The sequence below is a fragment of the Trachurus japonicus genome, chromosome 7 (assembly GCF_045865225.1).
Source record: "Trachurus japonicus isolate A0001 chromosome 7, Traja_1.0".
Taxonomy (NCBI): domain Eukaryota; kingdom Metazoa; phylum Chordata; class Actinopteri; order Carangiformes; family Carangidae; genus Trachurus; species Trachurus japonicus.
The window spans coordinates 18,222,000-18,247,714 of NC_140913.1; the positions used below are offsets into that span (position 1 = coordinate 18,222,000).

Here is a 25,715-nt window from a genome sequence, read left to right on the forward strand (position 1 = left end):
TAATGAGTACACAACTTCGGAGCACTCTTCTCCATCCATTATTGTGGAGAACTGCAGATTGGACAAACAGCTATTTACTGATTCACACTAAAATGTGGAAAACTCAAAAAAAAAAAAAAAAAAAGGAAAAACAACACACACACAAAGATATATAAGGTGTTTTACTGTGCTATTTCTCATTGTTAATATTAGTCTTTCTCTCTGAGTATGTTTGTGTTTTTCACTTATTTTATATCCTCAGCTTTGATATCTGTTTATATTGTTATTTGAGCAGCAAGAGCAGCTGCGCATTGGGATCAAAATAGATTTTAAAGTTACTTATTTCATGATCACTGCAGACAACATATACTCTTTTTATTCTAAAGAGTCTTTAATCACACTGCTCTCAAGCACAGCTCTCTGCTCTGGGTGGGATAAGGCAGACAGTGGTGACTCAGGTGACTTGTCTTTCAAAATCAAGTCAAGACAGATACACAGAGACTTGGCAGCAGCAACAAAACACAAACCAACAAGCCAATTAACACTTTCAAAGCCCAGCACACATCCTTCCATTAGACATCCCTAAGCAAAAGCCATAAGTATATTTTTGAAACACCGTTCTTCGTTTGTTCGTTTAAAAAAGAGCCTTTAACACCTCAAAATCATCCTAAAATCACCTTTGGAAGTATTATACACACGTCTGAGGTGCCATTTAAAGAAGAAATAATAAAACACATCTTTAGACAGGAGAAAAACTAAACAAAACGGTGGACTTGTTAATTATATTTAACAGCAGGGCAAAAAAGCAGGACATTTTATAACACAACGTATGCGTTTTTAGTCACATTGAAAGCTTAAGCTATTGCAATAATATGGGTCAGTGTCTACCAAATGCACACAGAAAAAGGAAAGAAGAAAATGTAAGAAGTAAGAAAGAAAAATACACAAATGTGTTTGTTGATGTCCTCCAGACAACATTGGCCGTACAGCTGTTCAGCTGGAACCTCACCTCTTTCTCATGATACTGTAATGCAACTCGTCCTCCTGCTTGATGTGGGCATGATCCCCACTGGCCCGCTCGCTGCCTTCGCTGTCGTCGCTGCTGAAGATGGAGGCCAGCTCCTTCTTGGGTACCCGGTTGGGGGGAAGGGGGATGGTGCGTTTCTCGGCCAAGCGACCACGGTTCTGCACAACACAACAGAAAGAAAAGAAGACATTTTAGTAACAGAATTAACTATTCCTAGATACTAGTAGTAAACACGCACTACCGTCCTCAGAAACCTATGCTTTTTTTTCTTGTTATAGCCATTTGTACATGTCTTCTTAAGTTGTGACGTAAGTTGAGTTCTCTCTTCAAATGCAAATCTAAAAAGAAAGTCTCCAGTGACTTAGATTTATTGTGCTGTATTTGTCAACTGTAACACAACAACTGTAACGCACTACATGCATGAACACTAGTTAGCAAACAAGCCTTCAAGTTTTCAGCACTTAGCTAAAGTAGGAAGGATCTGACCAATCAGAAGCTCTTCATTATCAGCTGATTTTTCTTACAAAAAAAATGATCAGTACATCACAATCAGTGCTTCTAGTCACTCATCACTTGTGGTTAATATGCTGGTGTCTGCAGCTGAGAGAAGCGGTGTGTGCTGCTGTGCAGTGTAATCCCACCTCCCACCTTGTTCACTGCACCGAACAACAGGCAACTAAAAAGGATCATGTTGGCCCTATGGAACTTTTACAATGTGTGTAAAGAACGTATATAAGGTAGGTCATACGCAGGGCAAAAGGGATCAGTATCGAGGGGCGAGTACTGAATTCGGTTCTTTTATTGGTACCGACCGAATTCCCAAGGTAATCCCAAGAAACGATTCACGTAAAATCAAACCGGGAATCGGTACCGTATCGGTTTATATGTGAAAGGCACCCATTCCTATCAGTATCCATGCTGAATCAACCAATGTCATCTACAGATGATCAATACCTGTGGCAAAAACAACAACCAGGGCCTCCCTAAACTAAAGGAAATGGATAAATGACTCAAAACGGTGACTGAAAGTCCAAATAATCAGCTAATGGACAATTACTAAAAAATAGATGGATATTGTTTTGATATTTTTATATCATTAATGGTGTTACAAGATGTGGCTATAATCATGTAACATGTGGTAATACATCAGACAAAATGTTTGTGACTACTAAAATAATCTCACCAAAACCTTAATTAATTTACATGCTTTCAGCAAAAACTAGTTAAATAGCCATGATATAAACGTCAGTGTAGCTGGCACCCGTTAGCCAAACCGAAACCAAAACAACATAATCTGAGACTGACACTCAGCTTCCAGCCAGATATCATCAAGTTGTGTGTGTACTCTTTGTGAATAAATTATAAAGTAATTATAAAGTGACACTGGGAAAAAAAAAGTCCAATTCTCTATGTTAGGTCAGCTAAAGCAACTTCCCTGTTTCCAACACACCAGAGTTTTCAAAGAAGTTGTGGATTTTTCTTTCCAAAGCTGTCAGGAGTAAGTAGAGAAAAGAAGGGATAAATAGGAGACTGTGGCCCTAGGGTTGTTGGGAAGTGAAGCTGGATGACCTTTAATGTGACCTGAAGAGGTCACTGCAGATTAACGTGGTCGTATCACAGAGACGGGATGAGGGGAAGCAAGAGGGGGGGGGGGGGCAGAGTAGAAATGAGAGCAGCGAGAAAGGAAGAGCTGCAGTCAGTCAGGCCGCAGTTGGAAATGATAGAAGAGCATGGGGATGACAGGCTGAGGAGAAAAGTTAACAGAGGAGATAGGGAGACGGGATGTGGGTTTGTACAAGGAGAACAGAAAAGGTGAGGGAGAACACAGAAATGAAAGAGAGGATGGTGAGTCGAAACATGAAAGAGAAAGCTCTGCAGGAGTGAGGTCTGTCCGGTGTGGGAGAGTGGACTTGGATTTGAAACTATATTCCCCTCTGTCTCTCTGTCTGTGCCTACATCACTGCTCTTACTCCCGGACGCCTTCAAGCCCTCCAGCTATCCTTACCACCACACGCAACCCTGCTCTCCACCACTCCTTCCCGTTCCTGCCTACCCCTTCCCTCACTCCTTCCATCCCAGGAGGCACAGCAGCATGAGTGGCAGACGGGGGCAGGAGGAGGGATTTAGGGGCTCCTAGCCAAGAGGCAAACAGGTGCAGCCCCTCTGGAGTCTCTCAAATGGCAGACGTTAAGAAGAGAGCGAGGGGAGGAGGGGGGCAGAGAGATGAAAACATCCCCCAGGATGAGCAGGCCACATAGTTGTGCACATTTCTCCCCCTTTTTTTTCCCGCACCTTGCCAGAAAAGAGGTTTTTTCCTACTTTCTTCTTTTCTTTCAGTGCTTTCTACATGTTCTGCTCCTGTATTTTGAGGACACTGGATTATTTTCTGATTCCTCTACTACTTCCACACCAGGCCTCGCTGATTGGACGTTAGTGCTTGGGCAGCAAGAAGGCTTCAGAGTGGGGAAACCAGGGGGTAAACATCACATCCCAACAGCAGAACAACCGTCCCCTGTGGATGCAGCCACAGTCCTATCTGTCAGACACACATCTGTTGAATAGTAACTCTCCACCTCACGTTTCTTTATTGCTCTTTTCACAACATCAGGGAGAACTTCCTTTACACACACACACACACACACACACACACACACACACCTGTTCCTGTTCCTTAGAATTCCCCTCTAAAGCAGGGGATTTTACTTGGAGCAATATAGTGTATACAAGAATAGTTTGTCTAAGAGCAGTCGTGACTGTAGCTGTGCGTGCGTGTATGTGTGTGTGTGTGTGTGTGTGTGTGTGTGTGTGTGTGTGTGTGTGTGTGCGAGCATGTAGACAACCACCCACATGGCCGTGACATACCCAAGGCTGACAGCACCCCACCACCCCCCTCCCTCCCTCCCTCCCTCCCTCTCCTCCCGGAAAGCCCCGATCCTTTCTTTAGTGGCACTGACGCAGAACTGGGGGTGAGCTCCCACTGCTTCCGGCAACACTTCCGCAGCACGGGGGAGGGCTCTCTGAAACAAAACACGAAGCAAAACACACCCCTGGCAGCCCACGTAGGAGCGCTGAAAGGAAGGGCGCCTGAACACTCGGGCTCGTACGTGCACACACAAACACAGGCGCCTGCATGTGCGCAGAGAGAGGCAACCTTGCTGTGTGTGGTCAACCTCCTTTCAGCCATGGAAAAAGTCTCTCATAAAAGTCCCACTAAAAGCACCTCTATGAATATCGCCTCCCACGCTTTCTGTCTGACAGTCAGGCAGCCAAGAAATATATCTGGGCTTCACATTAATACACACACACACACACACACAAAAGATACACAGACATACAGATGCATGGGGACACACTGACCGACTACTCAATCTAGTAACAAAATACTCATGACGTAGAAATTCAGAAACACTTTCCATGAACAGTCGAACACTCTCTTCACACACATTCTCATATTCATATAACCCATGAACTTTATAGTTTGGTGACATATTAGCGTTCAGATAGCATGAGCTGTAAAGAAAACATACTGACTTATGCTATTCTCATTATCCTACAGTGTGTCAAACAGACTAGTGTTCAGTCCACCTTACTAAACACCATTCACTTCCACTGATGTTCAATATTTCACTACATTGACGGTACACAAGAAAATTTAGAAGTTACAAGATTACTGTTCATTTTGAAGTAAGCAAGAGTAATAATAATGAAGTTGAACCAAATTTGGAAAGTGGAGGAGATTTGATTTACAAAAAAAAAAGAAGAAGCTGTAAATTAAGAGGTTTCTAGTAGGTCAATACCATAATTTTAGTTTTAGTGAATTTTCACATAATTTTAACTGCCTACCAAATTTCATGTCTCCCACAGACTTCAATGGCATTGAATGCCATTTAGTGTGGTGGGCTGAGATTTACTGAGGTACAAGATGCACTACATTAATGTGGGCTTACTAAATGTATTGAAAACAATCTTGAGAAATGGCAAGAAGTCAGAAGTACTCCGGTAAAGCCTTCGTGAGCCAAAAGACCTCCTCTGCATACATTCTCATTTCATAACAGGTAGATACGGACAATAAAGCTTGAACATTTCAAAGAAAAACATTTATGTAGCTACAATGTATTGTGAGTAATCAGCCAAATACATTCCTGTAGCTCATTTAGGTGGTGTGCTGAATTCATAAATCCATAGCAGGGGTTTGGTTTAAAAGCAACAAAATGGTTTTGTAGTGAAAAACAATACAGGCTAATATCACCGCTACAACACACATTAGCCCACAAATTCAAGCAGAAATTATAAGGCAATCTCATGTTTTTTCTCTAAATTTATTTCAGACTTCTAAATGAGCTCTTGGTGGAAAACAGCACTAATAAGAGTGTTTTTTTTTCTTTCTACTTGCGTTATTTCCTGAAAGGTGCAGTATCCTGCCGCTGGCTCCAGCCAGCATTAGTGAGCACACACACACACACACACACACAATCACACACACAAGCACACACACAGCGGTAGCCGCCCGTGACATTCCTGCAGCTGCGGCGCTCTCTCTCCCTCGCACGCGCCCCCCCAGCGATCTCCCTGGGGGACGAATGCCTAATGAGTCACGCGCCTGTCTGCCGTTACCTCGCAGCGTGTGTGTGTGTATGTGTGTGTGTGTGTGTGTGTGTAGGCGGGATGGAGGGTCGACTTGGCGCGAGCACTAGGGGAAAGGGGGAGGGGGAATGAGGAGACGACAGAGTGGGAGAGAGGAAGAAAAAATGAGCGAGGGGAGGTTGGGAGAGCGGGGTGAAGCGGTCATTACCACGCTCACATAAGAGCTCTGAAACAAGGCCAAAACAAACTATTGGTCTGCTGTGTGTTTGTGTGAGCCCTGGATCCAGTTCATCACAAAGTACAAATTACGAATTCTTCACTTTGTTTAGTCTCACCTTCTTATCTCCTCTTCTCTGACTCACCTCCACAGATTTGACACCCTGACATGTTCACAGGTGCATCTTTGAAGGCCTTGAAGGCGTTTAGATAAACATTTATAAACTTTCATCAAATTCAAAACGCCTATGCAAACATGACTAATGTAACTTGATTACTATGCGTAATCACATTAAAGCAACAGATTGATTAAAGTGTTTATGTGGTTTGCTGTGAGCAGGTTTCCCCAGTGACCTGGTGATGCTGATTTTATGTATCTGATGGTCATGTTATGAAGTCACCAGTGGAGAAGACAAGGTTTTTTGCTTCTGCGTTGGCGAATTCATCTTATCACCACTAACCATGATACAATGTGTGTAGGATTATACATTTGCATCTCCATGACCTCTGGTTTACTTTCAGAATCAAGACAGTGGAAAAACAATCGAACAAGACATGGTTTACTGGTCCAGGTCACAGATAAACTCAGAGACCCTAAACTAATCTGGTCATAATCAAATTATTAGTGTGCACGTCACCACACTTACTGCAATATCTGCAACAACAGCAAAGATCAAGACCGGCTGTGAATGAACTACAGATACAGTACGTAATTAGAAACATACTGAACTCTTCTGGGATTAAAAAATGTTCATATAGGGACTGTTATTCTCAGAGACACAACGCAACTAAGAGACTCAACTATAAGTGTGTAATATAGTATCTACACAGTAAAATTTAGAACTTTTCACATCTAAAAGCACATTAATCTTCGATGAGGCAATATTTTTCTGTGTTGGTAACATTTACAGCTCATTAATAACTCACTAGGCTATAGTCAGACATGACTACATTTGTCAACCTGTCAGTCAATCTGGATATACTCAACACATTTCTGGGATGCAATAGGAAAACATCTGCTCTCTGCTGCTTCCTATCAATAATGATGTCATTATTTGTGGTGACAAACAGGGGACACACGAGCGAATCTGTAAAAACCTCACAGACTTTAATCTGTAATATAGACTAAAGCAAAGATGAGTGATGAGTGTATAATTTAACATCTGCCATATTGTTGCTTGGCAGCAAAAATACTAACAACCAACAAATAACGAACAAAATCTATTTTTTACAGAAAGGATGAAAACAGGCAGTTTCTGCATTGTCAACAGATGTGACTCAACAAATCTGATGTTTCATATCTCAAAAGATGAGCGTCTCCGACCATGAGCTCATCCACCTTATCAAGTCAAACTCCTTAAGTGAAAATGTTCTTGGCAAAATAAATCAGATCTGATTCAAAATAACTGTGTGCGTGCGTGTGTGTGTGTTTGTGTGTGTGCGCACAGACTTTAGGTAACACTTGGTTGTTCAAGGCCGTGTGAGAGAAAGAGAGAAAAAAAAAGTGAGAAAGCACTGTAGGGCGGACAGGCATGCGACCAAGTCCCCCGCCTCTCCCCGTGCACACACGCACACGTTCGCACACACAATCTCCTGCACCCCTCGGCCCCCACGCGCTGAGTCGAGCGGGCAGTTGCAGCCCAGTGGAGCGGCACAGGGCAAGGAGGGGGGGGGGGGGGTGGAGGAAGGAGGCGGCAGGGGAGGTGGGGGCGAGGTGCACAGAGGGCGAGAGGCGGTGATGTGGAGGGGAAGCAGGGCGGGAGGGAGTTGGGGGGCTGCTGGGGCAGCGCTGGGAGGTCAGTGGCGGTGCAGTCAAGCATGCCAGTGTGCCTCTCGCTCTCCCCTCTCCCTCTTGTTTCTCTCTCTCTCTCTCTCTCTCTCTTCTTCCTCCTCCCCTATTCTCTCTGTGTGTCTCTTGCTCAGTGTTTGGATAGGCTCACCAAGGCCGCCACAGGGGAGCTTTACAGACAGGTAATGACTGGGTCTTTCTCTCCTCTGGCAAACACAGGGGAAGTGGAGACGAGCACGAAGATGCGTTTGGTAAACTGGAACTCTTCTGATAAGACTAAGATCCGAGCCTTAAAAGTGCAACACACTTCAACTAGGTCCATTAAGTACAGTTAACAACATATACTGAATAACTTCATAAATCACATGGAGCTACACTTTATGAACTGACAGTAGGTAAAAATTAGGAAACTCAGATGGTTTTGTTCGTGGGCGTTAGTACGGACAATTAAAAAAAAGTTAGCTGACGGTTTGGGATTCATCAATCTCAAATCTTTCCCATACTTTTCAGCTCATTATTAGTATTAAAAAATATTATCAATATGTGGTAACCTTCGTTTATATTTAAAGTGAATGTAGACTGCAGCACTGTAATTATTATGAAACCTGTATGTATTATGTAACTATTGCTGACAAAATTTCATAACAGGCAAACACTGAAATTAAAATTGAACACCATTACTGAGTTTCACTTCCTAGAATTCCTGGGCTTATATATGGTGTAAGTGTATTGATGAATATATGATTAGAGTTTGCCACTACTGTCTGCAAAGGCCTGATGTGAAAGGGCGAGACGGCCACTATCACAGGAAATGGTGATGAAAAAGAAACACAATCACTCACACTCACACACTCTCAGCCAACCCAGATGTTGGAAGGAGGGAATTTAGAAATATCACAGTTGGCTTTGTCGTGATAAACCACATTTGGCTATTAGAGAGACGCTTCAACTTATTTTAGATGCCTTTTGACAGGGTCCGCGCCCCAACACACGCTCACTCAGTCAGAGTGGAAACATGCACAACACTTTTTGGAAGTCCACACACTACTCAGCTCCTTATCAGACTCTTACTGAGATGAACGCTAATGGAAGCTAATAGCTAATTTGCTAAAATAAACTTTATTTGAACTGAATTCTTCAATTGAGTTCAAAGGAAAGACAATGAAAGGCACATGCACATATGCAACACATGGCCTAAATGCAAACTGAATGAGTGTGGAACCCATTGCAGCTGTTATTGATGCCTATCAGTGAGATTACGAGCCACAGTGAACCCACAGCTCCTCAGAAGACACTTAATCCCTAATTTGTCCAATACACGCTAAAAGATGCTCACAAAAGTGCACAAATAACACTCCACGTGATCCACAGTTTCTGCACACTTCTGGGCCAATGACCGATTCCAGTGTTACCATAGCAACGTAGCCTGAACAACACACGCGCATGCACACGCACACACACACACACACAACACATACAACATAAGCGGTATACAGTAGGTAGTTGATGTATGACGCCAACAGCCAGTTATAAAGTGCGTATGTGTGTGTTTATGCATAGATGTTTGCATGTGTGAGTGTGTGTGTGCGTGTGTTTAATTCTACTTTGCAAGCGGAGCCCTTGATTGGAGGAGGTCTTTACGAGCCGGAGGAGGGGAGTGTAATTTCCTCCCGGCCTCCGCCAGTTCCGCTGAAATAACAGAGCAGAGGAAGCCCAGCTCTCCCGGGAGGAGACACACACACATGCACACACACACACACAAATACACACACCCGAACACACAGCAGGCAGGCTAGTCGACCAGCCATCATGATGACAAATAATCACAGACATGCACTGACACATATGCACGTGCACATGAAAACACAAACATACAGAGCTGAAAATGCGTGTATACATGTAATCTTGAGTATAATATAATATTGTATAGATGCAAAAGATATGATACGCACATTTCCATGCACATACAAGGCAACAACCTAGCAACTTCAAGCAGCAACTTAAAGCTGAGCGGAGTTAAAGCTGCCAGGAGAGAAATCATTTAAGCACCTGATTATGACATAATGACAGGCTTAATGGAAATATAACACACAGCTGACAGCTGTCATAAACAGTGCATCAATCATAACCTGATTTCATTTGGGAGCGTGGAAAACATTGTTATGATCATAATCGTATTTCAATTCTAAACTGTGGAGTGGAACAACAGTTCAGTTTGTGCCGTGTCATTATAAACAGCTTGTGCCTCGGCCGCCACAGCAAATTAACTTCCATGGGTTTTGAGCAGGCAGGTGAAATGTCTTCCCACCAGCTGCTGCAGTTTTTTTTATGATCGCTCGCCTCGTGCCTATAGCGAAACAAGATCACTCAAAGTTCAGCCGTCAAACTTTCAAAATAAATGTCTGCATGAGGTAATTTGTGTCAGTAGGCAGGCATACAGTGTGTGTGTGTGTGTGTGTGTGTGTGTGTGTGTGTGTGTGTGTGTGTGTGAGTGAGAGAGAGAGAGCGAGCAAGGAGAAGGAGAGCTCATCAGTGAGGGAGTGCTGGCTGCCATGCCCTGAGGGGAGTCAGTGGGGAGAGAGGGAGACGCCAGTACAGGCCATACAAGTCCCACTGCCTTCCCTCCTCCGCCTAACCCTCACCGCCTTCCACACAACTGCCAACATACTTAGTGTGTGTGTGTGTGTGTGTGTGTGTGTGTGTGTGTGTGTGTGTGTGTGTGTGTGTGTGTGTGTGTGTGTGTGTGTGTGTGTGTATGTGTGTCACGGTGGTATTCACTTGGTGGGTTAGACTTCAGGCTTCAACACCAGACAGGGAAAAGGAGAGGAAGGCTACAACAACAACCTTAAGGCTCTCATATCCCTGCTTACGTCAATAACTAAGTTTTACTCCGTCACAGCCATAATTGAAGTGGAACTACACAAGCCCTTGCAAGCCAAAAGCCAATCACTCTGATATCTGTAATGAGCCTAAACACAAGCAGACATGCTGAGATTCAAAAATCCTTCTGTAAAAAAATTAAAAAAAAATAAATAAAAAAGACATGAGCATTTGTATTATCTGTTTTCACTGCCCCCAACCGCCCTCAGGAAATTCGTCTTGGCTGAACCCTATGTGTTAGGGTACAGGTCTTCATTCTTGGCTGTGAAAAATGTCACCAGTTTACCTGTATCACTCAAACACCTCCGGCTTATCTAAACCGCCTTTGCCTTGCGTGCCTCGCACACAATAATCAGCAGTAGCCACGCTCAGTAGCTCGCTAAGCCTCTTACACCCTTCCCTCAAGATTAGTGCTTGGGAGCGACGACAGATGCGCTTTGTGGTGAGAAAAACACACACGCAAAGACACACACACACACACACAAACACACACACACAACCCGCCGCACCTGTGTGAACAGATTTGGCGACGGTGAGCCGGCAGTGTGCTTGCTCAAAGCTGACACAAACACACAGACAAACACACAGCGGTGATGCCGCAATCGTGACACACCTGCAAGGCCTCGAGGTTTGGCATCATGCCCCTGGCCGAGCCCTGAGGGAAGCACAAGGCAAACAAAAGTTCAACAGCCAGGTGAGGAAACTGATTCAACGGGACAGAGGAGCTCGACCAACAACACCTCGCATCAAGAAGCCATACCGGACAGCTCAATGCCTCCCAATAAAAAAGGCTGTCTGATACTCTGCGTCTGTTGAAAGGCTGAAAGTGGATTTGGTATTCATGCTGACAAAAATTATCATCAAAGTTGACATGTGTGCCTGTAGGGTTTTCACCATCAAGGTTACAAAGAGAGACAACACACCAATATACTCTCATACACACACACACTTTTATATGATATCAGTCTCAGTGACATGACACTAAAATTAAACACAGTGTGCCACTGCTTGCTTTCATTCTGGCTAAAATACATCTAAAATCATATAGGGATCTGATCTGTGAGAAAAAAATACATACAAGCATTGATCATTAATTTAACTGAGAAAAAAACAATCACAAAAACATTTGTATTTCTCAACTCTAAAATACAAACTTCAGGCTCTATCAAGATTTTACCAAATACCAGACGATACAGAGTCTTTTAACACTAGCATTAGCAAAATATCAGTTTATCCATGCAGCTCTCAACGAGCACTGTGATCTTTGACAAGTTGCAGCATTCACTAGAAATCCTTTATCACCACAGGTCAGGATCAAGCACCTTTATCTCTACAGATCTACCGCAAAGACGTTATCCTTAAATCTAATAAAAAAACATTTCCTCAGAAGCATCTCCTTCTCATCACACTGACACAACAAACAGAGATGCAGCAGCAGCCACACCGGTGTGACAGAGGAGGAAATATTCTTACCACTGGAGATGAAATGCGACAACCAGGACAATCACAGATTGGAGGGTGCACCTGTAAGATTCCTTTGGACATGAGAGTCTTGAGACTTTTCCCTGAAAGAGAAAAGAGAGGCTTTCAGGCAAAGTGTACCACACATTCAGTCCAGCCAGTAAACTTGTCTCCCCCCATGACACAGCATATGATGAGGATTTATCAGGAACGGGCCCATTTCTTCAGTCCACCATCATCTCAGTACTAAAACTTTTCAAAATCAAATCTATTTTTAAATAAATAAATAAATAAATCAACCAAAAAATAAATAAAATACACAGCACATACCTGGAGGACTCAGAACCTTCAGACAAAGTTTTCTACATTTTTGCCATGAACTTTAATGCTACCCATAGTCCAGTGTGGTGAGCCAGAGAGACAGCAGCCTACTGTCATCTGTTTATAGGAATCGGTTCTATATTAAACTATCAGGCTATCATTCTTGACCTGGGGGCGACACCCTCCCCCCCACACATCTTAACTCGTGTCAGCTCTGCCTGAATAAACCTGCGTGTGCGTGTGTGTGTGTGTGTGTGTGTGTGTGTGTGTGTGTGTGTGTGTAGGGAGTGGGGGGGCTGTGGTGTGAGAGTGCGCCAGCGCCACGCGTAATTATTGCATAAAAATACTGCGCAATAAATGTTAACATTAAGAAATAGAGTGGGCTACCTGGACAATATCGTAGTATTCATGCTGCCAGTGTTGAGCCCAATAATGTAACAAACACCTACAAGGCTTCACCGTGGATATGAAAGGCAACACGCAGAATGACCATTTAAAAAATGATCACAATTAACACTGATGTCTATGTTGTATGTTTAAAAAAATCTTTCTCTAACCTTATATAACATGCGTAAAAGTCTCAACACCCATGCACAAGTGCAGCCTCGGTAAACGGAGCGAATAATCACATAACGAATAAGGGGGGAAAAAAACACCATTTAACTATCACACAAAATGATCTATGTCTAACTTTTCACCTCAGTTCCGGTGCAGTCTACTCTCCAAATGCCCCGGTCTGGTGAACGATCGCAGCCTGAACTCTGTGTCAGAGCCTCGGAGTGTATGTGGAGGATATGCGCCCTTTCTCATCTGTCTCCTTACGCACTGACTGTTGTAACCCTTTCACTCCAAAACTCAGCACCGAACCACGGGACCCAAGTTTGCACCCAGAATAAGCGGCGTTGAAAAGTGTTTAATTATCGGTAAAGTGTCCGTCACTTAACACGTGAACCGCGAGGACGGTGAAGGTTGTTCTTACCTTTGTGTCTAATACTCCGTTTCCAGTCTTTGGCAGTCTCTCGTCCACTGACAAACTGGAACTCGTTGGGGGTGAGCCACTCGCCCCTGTATTTAATTGAGGGTCCTTTACTGCCTTGACACAGTTTATTGATATAAAGCAAAGCCTTGTTTTCCCCGCACTCCACCTCGATGCATGGCTCCCCGTTATCGAAGAAGGGCTGAAAGTCGGGGATGGAAGAGAACCTCTCCAGCATTAAGTCGTCCGTGTGATGGTGGAGATGCTGGTGATGCAGCGCCGAGTCGTGGAGCCCCAAGTACGCGCGGTGATGGGCGAAAATGTGGTCGTAGGGCGGCGGATGCGGGGTCACCACGGGGATAGCGGTGGCATTTAAAGGGGCCAGGTATTCGGACTGGTTGAAAGCAGTCAATGCCATGTCGTCTCCATCCAGCCTCTCCTTTTTGATGGCAGGCATGTTAGTGGGAGCGGAGCGCCGATAACAAGTGAAAAGCTGCTCGTCCGATCCAACTTGAGCGTCCTCTCCGTCTGTGAGTTGGGCTGACCCAGACTTGGAGACGCGCCGCTTGGTTTTACGCAGAGCCCCCGTGTCGCCGTGAGACAGCGGTCTGTTGAAGTTGCCGGATAGATGCCCATTCAGTAGTTTCCAGCTCGCAGCGGCAGCAGCGCTCTCCGCCAGCCTCACAGATCCTACCTCCCACATTTAATCACACTCGCTCTGTTAATACCTGACATGCTGGGCAGCCCTGAGCCCCGGACATTATGTTACCTACGGTGATCATTACCAGTCGCAGCCACTCGTCATGTCTCTTATTTCTTTGCCTTTGGGGAAATTAGAAGTAAGAGAGTTTTTTTTTTTAATACTCTCTGAGCACAGACTATATTTTAAGTCGCTTACAAAAACAACACACATCCACTCAGTTAAGGGGAGTTTACACGTGGCCGAGATACAATTTCACAGCCAATAAAGACATTAAAAAAGAAACTGATACGTTTCTCCTGTTAGGCTAATTAAACTAATGTGGCATATGGCATTAATCAGAAACGTAAGCCAAACACATCAGGCTTGGTATCCCTGAGCAGTATTTGCGCTAAATTAATACAGATGAAAGTTTGGAGAGAGTTGTTTTTAACCCCTGTGTATGTCGTTGAAGTCACGCTGAAGTTCACAGACCCAGACCAAACAAGATTTGCACTCTCCGCCGCTTCTCAACTTGGCCCATTTAAACAGCGGAGGCTCGGCGAGAGCCACACACAGAGGAAGGGGGGACTGCGAGGGACGGCGCTTCAGGGCTAAAATGGATGAACCGTCATTAGTGAGGAAGTGAAGTCATCTCCACCCATGCAGCTGATTCTAAAACTCGTGACAGCTCCTTTGTTAACATTTACAGTCAAGAAATACCATACGTTGATTTCAGGGTAATCTGAAGTGATCACTTCTGATTTATAGTTTCATCATGAAACCCCTCCCCCCCCCCCCCCCATGAAGCAATAACTTGTACCAACACCATCCATTAATATGGACAACGGGTCTACGGGCTTTTATTTCCCTTAAAGAAGAAGACTAACTCAGGACACTTGATGGTAAAACATCTTTAGTAACCTTCAACACTGAATATGCAGCCTGATTTGTAAATGTCACAGGTATCTACATCTACGCCAGGTCCGCAAAGAAGGTGCGTTATTGTTTCTCGTGGTTCCAGGGTGCCATTCCGAAGGGCCGCCACTCCGAACGTTTACTTTAATTTGTCGGAATGCCGACCCTTAATTATTTATGGGAAAAGGGTGCCATTACGAACCTGAAAGAAAGGGTGCCATTCCGAACCTGAAAAAATCTTGAATGGTTTACGGCACGGAGTAAACTGCGGTGGTAGCGTAGTGGTTAGAGCATCTGCTTTTGACGCGGTGGATCAGGGTTCGACTCCCGGGGAAGATACATATTAACTGCGATTTTATTGGCCTCTACCTAACCTTTTTACTAAACTTAACCAACTCCTTTCTACATTGCCTAAACCTAACCAAAGCACAGAGCAAGGACATTTATTTTCAGCAGGAGTGCCGCGGCTGCATCAGACCATGGATGTAATGCAGACTCGCACCTGGGTGAAACTTTGGAGGCGGAGGGGGAGGGGGAGGGGTCGGTCGGGCGCATAGACTGTAAAAAGAATGGACGTAGCGTCCGTGACGTCACCCATTGGTTTTGGGGAGTCGTTTTTGTGACTCAAATATGGCGGCCTGGACAGCGCCATGTTGGATTGGCCGGCCGAGAACCCGCCCACTGGCCTCGAAGCAGCCTGTCTCCGGACCGCTCCGGACCTGTCACTCAACGTTTCCGCGCCCTAATTGGTCAGAGTTTTAACCTAATAACAGTAAAACGGTAGAGTTTAAAAAAAATTCACCCCCCTCAGAGTGTGTGTGGGGGTAGAAACTATCGATTGAGAAAAAAAAACGTTCTGACACCAGGCTTTTAACATGTTTACTGAGGATGTAAAATCGGCGATTTTAACATGGGGGTCTATGGGGAATGCTCCCTTCTGACACCAGCCCCCAGAGGAAGCCGGGGGGATTGCAGTTTTTTGAACGCGGAAGTGAGCTTCACTTCTCAGACCCACAACTGCCCCCTTGGGTCGGGCGCTGTCCCCGCGGCGCGTCGTGTCCAGAGCGATAGATATAACATGTTATATCTATCGCTCTGGTCGTGTCAAGCCGGGCAGGAAGTCAAACCACGAGAGAATCCGGTCAATTTTCAAAATAAAACACATTCGGAACGGCGGCCCCTCGGGAAGTTCGAAATGACGGACCTTCGGGAATTTTCGGACTGGCAGACCGTCGGAATGGCGGTCCTTCGGAATGGCGGTCGCCCCCCGTTTCTCGTTGCACCTCTTCATCCAAACATGTATTTGTTATTCTCCGTCTACAGCGACACCGTCGTGCTCTCTCTCACCACATGAAACCTCTCACCTGCTGCAGCTGCTTATGTGTAGCGAGCTAAAACGGCCCGAATGCGTGTACTGCGCTCTCAGTGTTAAACCCTCCCTTAAGGTTTTACACAAAGTTATAGTTAAACCTCACACATCTTCAAAAAGCTGTTATATTTTAGGTTTGCTTTGGCCATTGTCCCTTTCTTAAGATGTACACAGGAGTTCTGTGAAACCTGTTGATAATTAAGCGCAGTCGTTTTTTACCTTACCCTGTTTGTAACTACAAAAACAAGGTCTAATACTGATGATTGACTTTGAAGTGGTAAAGTAGTCGCTCAGTGGAGATGTGCTCTCTGACTCTTGGGACCTGTGTGTGAGCCCTAAATGAAGTTATTTTTAGTCTGCCTCATTTAAATATGACCAACAATGTCAACTTAATGTGCTTTTGTGGTTCAACAGACTGTTCATTTAAATTTGTTTATATTTAACTTTCACGCAAATGAAACGGCCTCGATCGATGCTCTTTGAACTGCCGTCTGATTCAGTCTTGGGTTACAAACAAGTAGAGGTGTAGAAAATTAAGAACAGATCACATGCGAGTCGAACACTACGAGTTTGTTGCTTTAACTGGGAGTGAAACCTCCTAAGCGTGGAGAGCACTTTCTCTCCACGCTGTCTGCAGGGCATGTTCCCCTGAGCTCCTGGAGCTCATGAGCAGGACCACATCTGACCCCCATCAGTGGAGAACCACCCAGGTGGATCCACCACCAACACATGGAATAGCCATTCCAGCAGCAGAGGTGGGGTCCAAAGCGCTGTGTGTCAGGGGCCTATAAATCAGGCCAAACTGCCTCTGACACACACAGGAAGGAGGCACACCACACCGCAGGCGGAAGTGGTGCACGGGAAGGCCAGAAACCACAGGCTGGCCAGAGCTGGTATTATGCCTAGAGCCAAGACCAGGCAGGCAGGCAGGCAAACACATGGCCAGCTACATCACCAAAAATGATGACAGACTATATAGATTGACATTTTTCCTTTTGGAGTAGAGGAGCTCTGGTGACCGAAGGTAATGGAAACACTGGGTTGGTGGATCAGGAAGAGACAAAACTAATTTTAAAATCACTGCTAAAGAAAAGAAAAAGAAAAAAGGTAACCTGACATCACCTATTCAAAAGCTACCCGATACTTTTACAGCTTCAAAAGGCAACATTTTTCACCCAAACAATAATGTCACTCCCCATATGTTGTAGAGTACACTGAACAGTAGCGCTGACATAAATCATAAGGAGCTGACATTTATGGTGTGTGTTTACAAAGCTGTTTCTAGGAAGTGGAACACTGCGTTTCAGATGAGAAGCTCTTTGATAGCATCGTTATCAAACCAGCCCTTGCCACATCGAAATGTCTCGATGGAAACCTTGTTGATACATCCGTGGGCGTTGGGAGGTTGCACCGTCGGGAGAGCCCTGATGAAACCAGTCATAAAGGGGACACCCATGCCCACTCCTCCACCCACACTCCATCCTTGACTGTGACTCATGCTCGGTGGCTCATAACAGAGGGGTTCCCCAAACTTGTATAGTGACGACACTTCAACTTTCACATCTTCAAAAGTTGGTTTGTGTTAACTGAGTCAATTTTTCCATCAGCCATTGTCTCTTTTTCATAAAAAAAAATGTTTGATGGGGAAACCTCGTTTAACCTTTCTACCTCACGTAACCTTTTCTTACTTTTACTACAGTGGAGACGAGTGCTGTGCACCTGAAAATGTCACAGAAACCACCACACCTGCTCTGACACTACATTAATTTACAATGAATTAGGAAATCCCTATATCATATTACAGTAAATGAGTATCTTTCTAGGTAAATAGTGAGTTAGTTATGTTTATATTGCTTATATCTTCTCACATGGCACAGTTGAAAGAGCTTTTAATCCAGGTCCAAAACTTGGGTTGGATGGATCCAAATATTCTGTGAATAATATATTTAATCTGATTATCCCGTTTAAGTAGACTAGGTGTAGTCTTAACATTCATGCTCTGATACCCCTAAATGGATTAACAGTAAATTCATTGATGCAGTCGTACAATTTACTTTTTGTGACTAATTTCTTCAGTCAGCCATCTCCTAGGTTTCATATGTATATGTGACAGGTGTAGAATGACTTAATTCAGTCAAGTGATGGTAAAGTGAGCCTCTCACTCAAAACATAACAATACTAGCTACTCTGAGGACACTGGTTTTCCCCTTCCTACCCATATTCTCAGGGTCTGACATCAAAACATCGACATATCAGTCCAATTTCACCCGCAGGAATACATATCTACACTAAGGATGGATTTTTTTCTGCTCAGGTGAACAATATAATTCATATGACCTCTCTAATGTTAATGTTATATCAAACAGATAGATTACACTGTTACCAGTATTGTAACACATTCAATTCAAATCTCTTTCATGTATCCTGACAGTAAAAGTGTATGACTCTGAAATAATGGCGTCATAATCATTTTGCTGTTTAGTGTATTGGACAAAACTTGATTTGAATTTCTTTATTGTGGTATGCATCCATGCAAACTAAAAGGCAGTTTAGTAAAATAATGCGTGATTAATTAACACAAGATCTGCCTTTTGGGGACAACATTGTCCTATAGAGATATACTGTGTTTAGAATGAATATTAAAATTAAGATGTATGTACATATTTGTATGAGTCACCACTGTGTTGTTTTCATAACTTATTAATCTTATTTCAATTAAATGTTCACACTGTGCAGGGTCAGTGAAAAAGTGAAAAGCTACCATCAGTTCAGATTCCAAGGTGAGAAAGATAATTAAAAGTACAGTGATATGAGAGAGGGAAGAGCATGAAACGATCAAATTGAAGAGGCAGAATCAGGGAATTTTTGAGATGATCATTGATAAGTGACTTCAATTATTAATCAAGCATTAATTCAATGTATTTTCTATTGGTCTACAACTCAATCTAGAGTTTACTTCTTGGAGCATGCTGTGGATAGCATGCGGAAATTAGTTGAGGCTTCCAGCTCTACAACATTTCAGTAGTTTAGAAAAAACAAGCTGATTTATAAACCAAACACCAGGCTACTGCTGGACTTAGATCACTCCTAATTCTGTAAACCGTAATGGATGTTTACTGAAAACGACGAGGACGGTTACTTTGCCATGTAATGAGACACAAATTCTGTCCTTCCTCAAAATGCATTTCATGTCGGTTCCTTCCTCTAATCGTCCGGCGGGAACCCCCTTAACGCGGCCCCCGCCTCTGCGCCGTTGTTGGCAGCAGCCCCGGAGCCGCAGCGCTGCCGGCGGGGGAGAGAGGTAATAAATAACCCGGGGAGAGGAGCGGAGACCGCCGGGCGGTGCACAGTCTGACCTGACAAATACTCACTGGAAAACCATCAGAGAGCGAGAGCCCACCCCTAGTGCCTGGAGCCAGCCTTTCAGACATGAGCTGCAAAATATATAGGCCTGCCCCTACTGGAAAAAAAGAAAGGAAGACAGACAGAAGCGTCTCCCTCTCTCCCCCCCCTCCGTCCCTCCCTCCACATCCAGACACCGCCGGAGACACGGCGAGAGTAATTAACTATTTAAAGCAGAGTATGAATTTCTTTAGAAAGCGTATGCAGTAAGTCTTGTCCAAGTTCCCCACAGAAATATCAGATGATAAACACGCCAGACAAAGTTAAAGAAAAAGAAAGAAACTTGAGTTTTGCTGGAGGTGTTAAGCCAAAAAGATTGAACCCAGTTTGTGTAAACTTAACCCACAAGTTCCTCTTCTGTGTAACTTTTCAGGAGACAAAACACCCAAACGTTGTCAGTCAATTCCTGTGAAGGGTTTGGTTGACCTTAAGTTAAAGAACATCTGCAGTGGTACCTAAATGTTTTGGTTTTACCTAGAAGGTGATAATGATCATGTTTTGATTTCTGGCATTTACAAAACTGAAAAATCACATTAAAAAGTTCAACAATATCTCTTTCCATGGACAATGTCATTTTTATTAATTCACAAACATCACAGTCAACAGGTATCACAAGTAGAGTAGCTTCGGGAATTACCTAGAGTAATGAGACAAGATTTTAGGAATGAAACAGTTATGTTGAATTTTTTAAGATGTAATTTTCAATTGTGCCTTAAATAAAACTGCAGTCACTTCTAGATGGTACTGGTGTGGCCGCAAAGAAAATTACGAGTTTGATATCTCAAGCCTTCATCTCAAGATGAAGCCTTCTCTATCTATAGAGAAAATTAAACAGAAACTATCTGCGTGGCTACAAATCACGAAAAGCATGTGAGGAATTGTGTTGTTAGTACACAGGTTGAATTAACCCTTTAGAGTCATATACATACAGTAATTGGTCAGGGTTAGGAACTTAAAGGGATAGCTCAACATTTTTGGCAAATTGGCCCATTGCCATAATCCCTAGGAGTAGGTTCGTTACCTTTAATTGTCGGTGTTAGCTATTTTTATAACGGTGGAGCAGAGCTGCGAGCTGTTCAAAGCTACGCTACGGAGGCTCATGGAATTTCTTGGTTTCCCTCATCAAACTCATCAAATACTCCAAAAACACCAAAACGCTCTCGTGGACAAGTTGTGACCTGTACATTCACCACGCTATGAAATAATAACGGAATGTTACGAGACAGAGTTGCTTTCGAGGTAAATTCATGCAAAACCGCTGATGCGCGTTGCCTTCAGGGGCAGTTTTTTGGCAAGCAGTCTTTGCATTTACCTATAAAACAACTCTGTCTCGTAACCGTTATTATCTCATAGCGTGGTGAATGTACAGGTCACAACTTGTCCACGACAGCGAGTTGTTGGATTGTGTATTTGATGAGTTTGATGAGGGAAACCACGAAATCCCACTAGCCTCCATAGCGTAGCTCTGAGCAGCTCTGCTCCGCCGTTCTAAAAATAGCTTGCACCGACAATTAAAGGTAACAAACCTACTGCTATGACTATAGGGATTAATGCAATGGGCCAATTTGCCAAAATGTTGAACAATCCCTTTAAAACATCCCATTAAGGTTTAGGAACAGACTGTAGTACCTGTGATGGGATCTAAATTCTGGTGCCCTGCATGAACTGGACGCCCTGCGCCCCGATCGCCACCCCACCTGTACCTATAGCCTATACCGACATACACTGGCAAAATGAAAATAATCCCAATGAAACTGGGCTGAGAGAGATGATGGAACCATGTATTAGACTTCTAGGCCATGATGAAATGTCACATTGCAACATATTATACTGGAAATCACCTTGATTCTAATTCATGGTGCAATATTTCATCTTCCTCTACATTTTTATAGCACTTCCTATTTCAGTGCTGTTTGAGAAAAGCAGAGCAGAAGAAGCTAGACAACACCTCTTGCTTCAGGTCAACCTTCTGTTGTACTGTAGCTGTTAAGTCTATTTGCTCTTTTAAAAAGGTGCTACCTTTGCTGACTCATTCCCATCTTATGTAGAAACTTCTCAGGGGTCCTGGAATGAGTTCAGCCCCCCTAAGCTGGAATTTGAGGAATTTAATATCAGAAAATGATTATGGAGATACAGTCTCAGGGCTGCGATTGTGCTATGTTAGCAGACATGGAGAAACATCACACATTAGAAGGGGAAAAATGTGGATCAGAGTGCTGAATTTCTGACAAGAGTCTCTGGAAAGCACTAAATTTGGCATTTCAATACCCTCCATCTGGTGGTAGTGCTAAACACCACATCATATTTCAAAACTTTTCATTCTCAGTATGTGTCTCTAATTGCTCACCAGGCAGTGCTTTTGGCCACTGTGCACAGCCTCCGAACACCCGTCCGCTTTTTTTCAGTAGGGTTTAAGTTGAATTTCCCCTTCGTTTTAGGTTTCAAAACATTTTTAACAGCGTCTGGCCCTGTAAGCACGGAGACACCTCTGTGCTATTTTTATGGTATAACTGGGGCCTTAAGCTAAATCTTCACCCGAACCCCGGTCCAAAAATTCCCCAAAAAACTGTTTTAAAACCGAACAAGTATGGGAGCGCAGGACTGCGACTCCAGAATTTCAGAGTTGGCAAGCAGGCAGAGTAACATTAGACCCTGGGGGGGGGGGGGGGCTGAGGGGGGTTTATGCTGTCGTGCCGGCGCCCTTGGCCTCCCCCGGCGGATCTGGGGGGTCAGGCGGCTGTCTGTGATCCCACACAGCGGCTCTTCCACATGGGATTTATTTTCTTGCTGGATGGGCAGGCAGGCGGCCCAAGAGGATTCTCATTTTAGACCAGCGTCTGTAGCTGTCAACGCCAGCCGACAGAGGCGAGCGGACACCCGACCCCGAGTATCCTCCCTCAACACTCCCCTTTGGACTCCCTCCCCTCCTCCCTTTATTCCCTGTTCACACACAAACACACAGCACAGAGACAGCACACACACACAAACAGGCACAGAAAAAAATGATTTCTCGGCCTCTCATTTTGTCTAAATGAATTTTTCACTGGTTATGATGAGGATGGAAATTATAAAATTAGGAATTCTACAGTTTTTTTTTCTGTTTTTGTATTTAAACACATTTTGCATTTCAGGGTCCTTATCTTTGCTTATGAAGCTCGGCGGTGAACTCAAAGCTTCAACCAGCAATGAGCCAGGTCTATCTAGCAAAAAAAATGCACAGCGTCTCCCCTTCCTCCCCAGCGCCGTTAATAATTTGTGTAGTAAAAGATAGCGTGCCTCTCTGAGTTTGTGGGAGTTATTGGCACAGTATTCCCCACCATATTTGTGCGAGGCAGTGATAGGAACATAAATTATTTCTTATCTCTTCCGCAATCCATTTTTCAAAGGGCTCACTCTGTGTTTGAAGGGTAGCAGCGCCAACAGCCAAAGCCCAGATAGTAGGCTACATTAGCCTTCAAGAGATTCGACTTAGTGATTTCGAACAATGCAATAAGAACAGAACTCATTGATATGAGCACTGCCATATATGACCACAATTTAATACCAAATTAGGCGCCTGGAATCAAACAAACAAAAGATCAAAACTATGTCCAGCAATACTGACGCTACAAAGACATTGTTTTGACATCATTAGGTTAAATACAGAGCAGTGGGGAGCAGAGCAGAGCAGTATAATTAAGGATCTCTGTGGTAAGAACTGGACTGCCAACGGTCTGACTCTGATTCTGTGAAGTACAGCGGTAGACCGTAGTGGACATATTATTGTGTACCAAACTCACCATCTTAACATTATTTCACTGCATTAAAAAGTGTAAGTAGTCAGAAGAAAACCAGCGATGGAGTCAGCCCTCTGAACTGTGCAGTGCTGAAAGTGCAAGCAAAGTCCTTGTAAATCACATTTCCACAACAAGGCTCGTTTGGTGCTCACCAGAGGTCAAGAGATTTTCTCTCTGTGCTGAAAACAAAGAAAAAGATGCAAGAAAAGTTTTGAGGGAAATTGAAAAAGTGGAATAATTAGGTGGCCTGGCCAGCCCTTTTGTGGATCAAGACATTCAATCTGCATTAATCTTTGGAAACTCTTCACAAGGGGGTGTCAGCTATCACTCTCAGCGTTTTGGATATATTCTACAGTTCAGGCTGATCTGCAGAGACAAAATGACAAATGATAAATATCAAACCTTCCTCTGCGAAGCATTAATGTCTGCTTGCAAAGAATAAACCCTAGCTCTCCCAGCTACTATTGATTTTTTCCCCTGTGTGATGTGAAACCAGCAATCAGCACTGCGGTTCGAAATAGCCCTGAAACTGGAGCCGAGACGTCGATGAGTCGCCAACACATTTCAATTAGCGAGCCGCCCTGGCCGATCTCTCCCCCGGGGCACAAAGCACAGAGGGTCAGGCACACCCTGCCCAAGTCCACATATGGTCCTGTGTTGGCTCCAATGAATCTGATAAGACACTGAGGGAGAATTTATACATGCCACGGCCAACTATTTGTCTATTTCTAGATCTTTCCATTTAAGTGCAAAAAACAAACTTATGTGTGCGCAGGTCAAACCAACCTCAGCTGTTTGACATGAAGTTGTTTCCGGTGGAAAGATGCAGATTGAGCAGCGGGACAAGACTTCACTGCTGCAGCGCCGACCAGCAGCTGCTCAAATTACATTTTTGAGGTGTAAAATAATAGTCTGTCAACTGTTTAACTCTTATTTATTTGAACAGCCCATCCAGAACATGGTTTTCATTTATAGTGTGCCCATGGCAATACGATCTGCTTAATGATCTGTACTTGTGTACATCGTCAGTGTTAGCCACTGTATTTTTGCTTGAGGAATGAGGAATTTTGTTTTTTTGGTGTATGCGTACTGTGAGGACATCACATACTTGCAGTGTTGAATTTAGATTTGTTTGTAAGGTAAAAAAGAAAAAAGAAAAAAAAAAGATAGTACCCCATCAAATTACATTTTGTTTTCAAATGAAAGGTTTGAGACTAAGTAAAAGTAAACAGGCTAAAATTATTTCATCTGCTTTTTTGCCAGAAACAATTTCACTTTGCTACTACATTTCACATAAATTAAACTGTTTTATTGTCATTTTACTTCTGCTTCTTGTGTTGAGGTAATAATAATTTGATCACTGACATCAATAACTCGGCAAATGAGTTTCACTGGTGTTTAGCTGAAAGTCAACATAACGGGAACATAAAGCAGATGCTTTGACTCTTTTACCGGCTTTTACTGGGTGTTTAATCTCAATGTTTTTGGGTAGAGGTGAAAACTGTCAAGTATTGAAAGCTTGGATGAAATTTGTAGTCAGACCCATAATCCTATTTTCTACCCTTGTGCATTTTTGCGCCTGATTTAAACGATAAGTTTGGTAATATTAGTTTATTTGTTTTAGTTTTTGTACGGATGCTATGTTCAAACCACAGAGAGAAATCCAAACTTCTTTTGTTAAAAGACAAAAGCGTTTTACAAAGGACCCTGTTTAGATTTCTGTAAGTAAAAGTAACAGACATTTATTAGAAGTATTATATCTGCACTACTACTGAAACATTTCAAATGATTTTCAGGGCAAAAAATCCTACAAGATAACTGGATGAAAAATGTTTTGTCTTATTCATCCCAAGTTGTTTCACTCAATCTCTGACAGCTCTCAACAACAACAGCAGCAGACTGATGCTGCCGCCGTGTGTGCATGAATGTGTGTTTGTGTGAGTGTGTGCTGTATAGCGGGGCCGAGGGTTACGGTGGAGCCATGGGGCCACAGCGACAACTCGCTGCCCCCCTTCCTCTGCCCCCCGTACCCCTCTGGCCTTTTGCTCCTCGCCTGGCTGGCAGCCCTGCATCAGGCAAGCACACAACAGGCTGCTACCCACAACCCCCCCTCCCCCAGCCCCTACCAGTACATGCGCACACACAGAGACACACACACACACACACACACACACAACACCCGCTCCACTACCCCCCGCTCTGGGCCGATCGATGCAGCTCTTCGCCTTTCATCTGACCAGAGCTTTAGAGGAGCTGCACTTCCTGAAGAAAACCCAATACAGCACGGCTTCTCAGAGTAGCTTTTTCTGCATGTTTGTGTGTGTGTGTGTGTGTGTGT

At 43.8% G+C, this 25,715-nt stretch overlaps 1 protein-coding gene across 4 annotated transcripts in view; it reads right to left on the reverse strand.

Moving 5' to 3' along the window:
• The window catches only part of samd11 (sterile alpha motif domain containing 11), a 50,558-nt gene extending 36,093 nt beyond the window's left edge, over nucleotides 1-14,465 (reverse strand). Inside the window, exons 1-3 of one of the 4 annotated variants that reach the window (XM_085781765.1) lie at nucleotides 13,237-14,465; nucleotides 11,949-12,040; nucleotides 989-1,164 (exon numbers count right to left, since the gene is read on the reverse strand). In XM_085781765.1, coding sequence (XP_085637891.1) covers nucleotides 989-1,164; nucleotides 11,949-12,040; nucleotides 13,237-13,936 — 968 coding nt within the window. In that variant the 5' untranslated portion in view covers nucleotides 13,937-14,465. Of the gene's footprint in view, nucleotides 1-988; nucleotides 1,165-11,948; nucleotides 12,041-12,282; nucleotides 12,368-12,955; nucleotides 13,078-13,236 lie in introns of those variants that run through there. The other 3 variants (XM_085781764.1, XM_085781766.1, XM_085781767.1) reach the window with 3 other exon arrangements.
• Nucleotides 14,466-25,715: the final 11,250 nt, after the last annotated feature.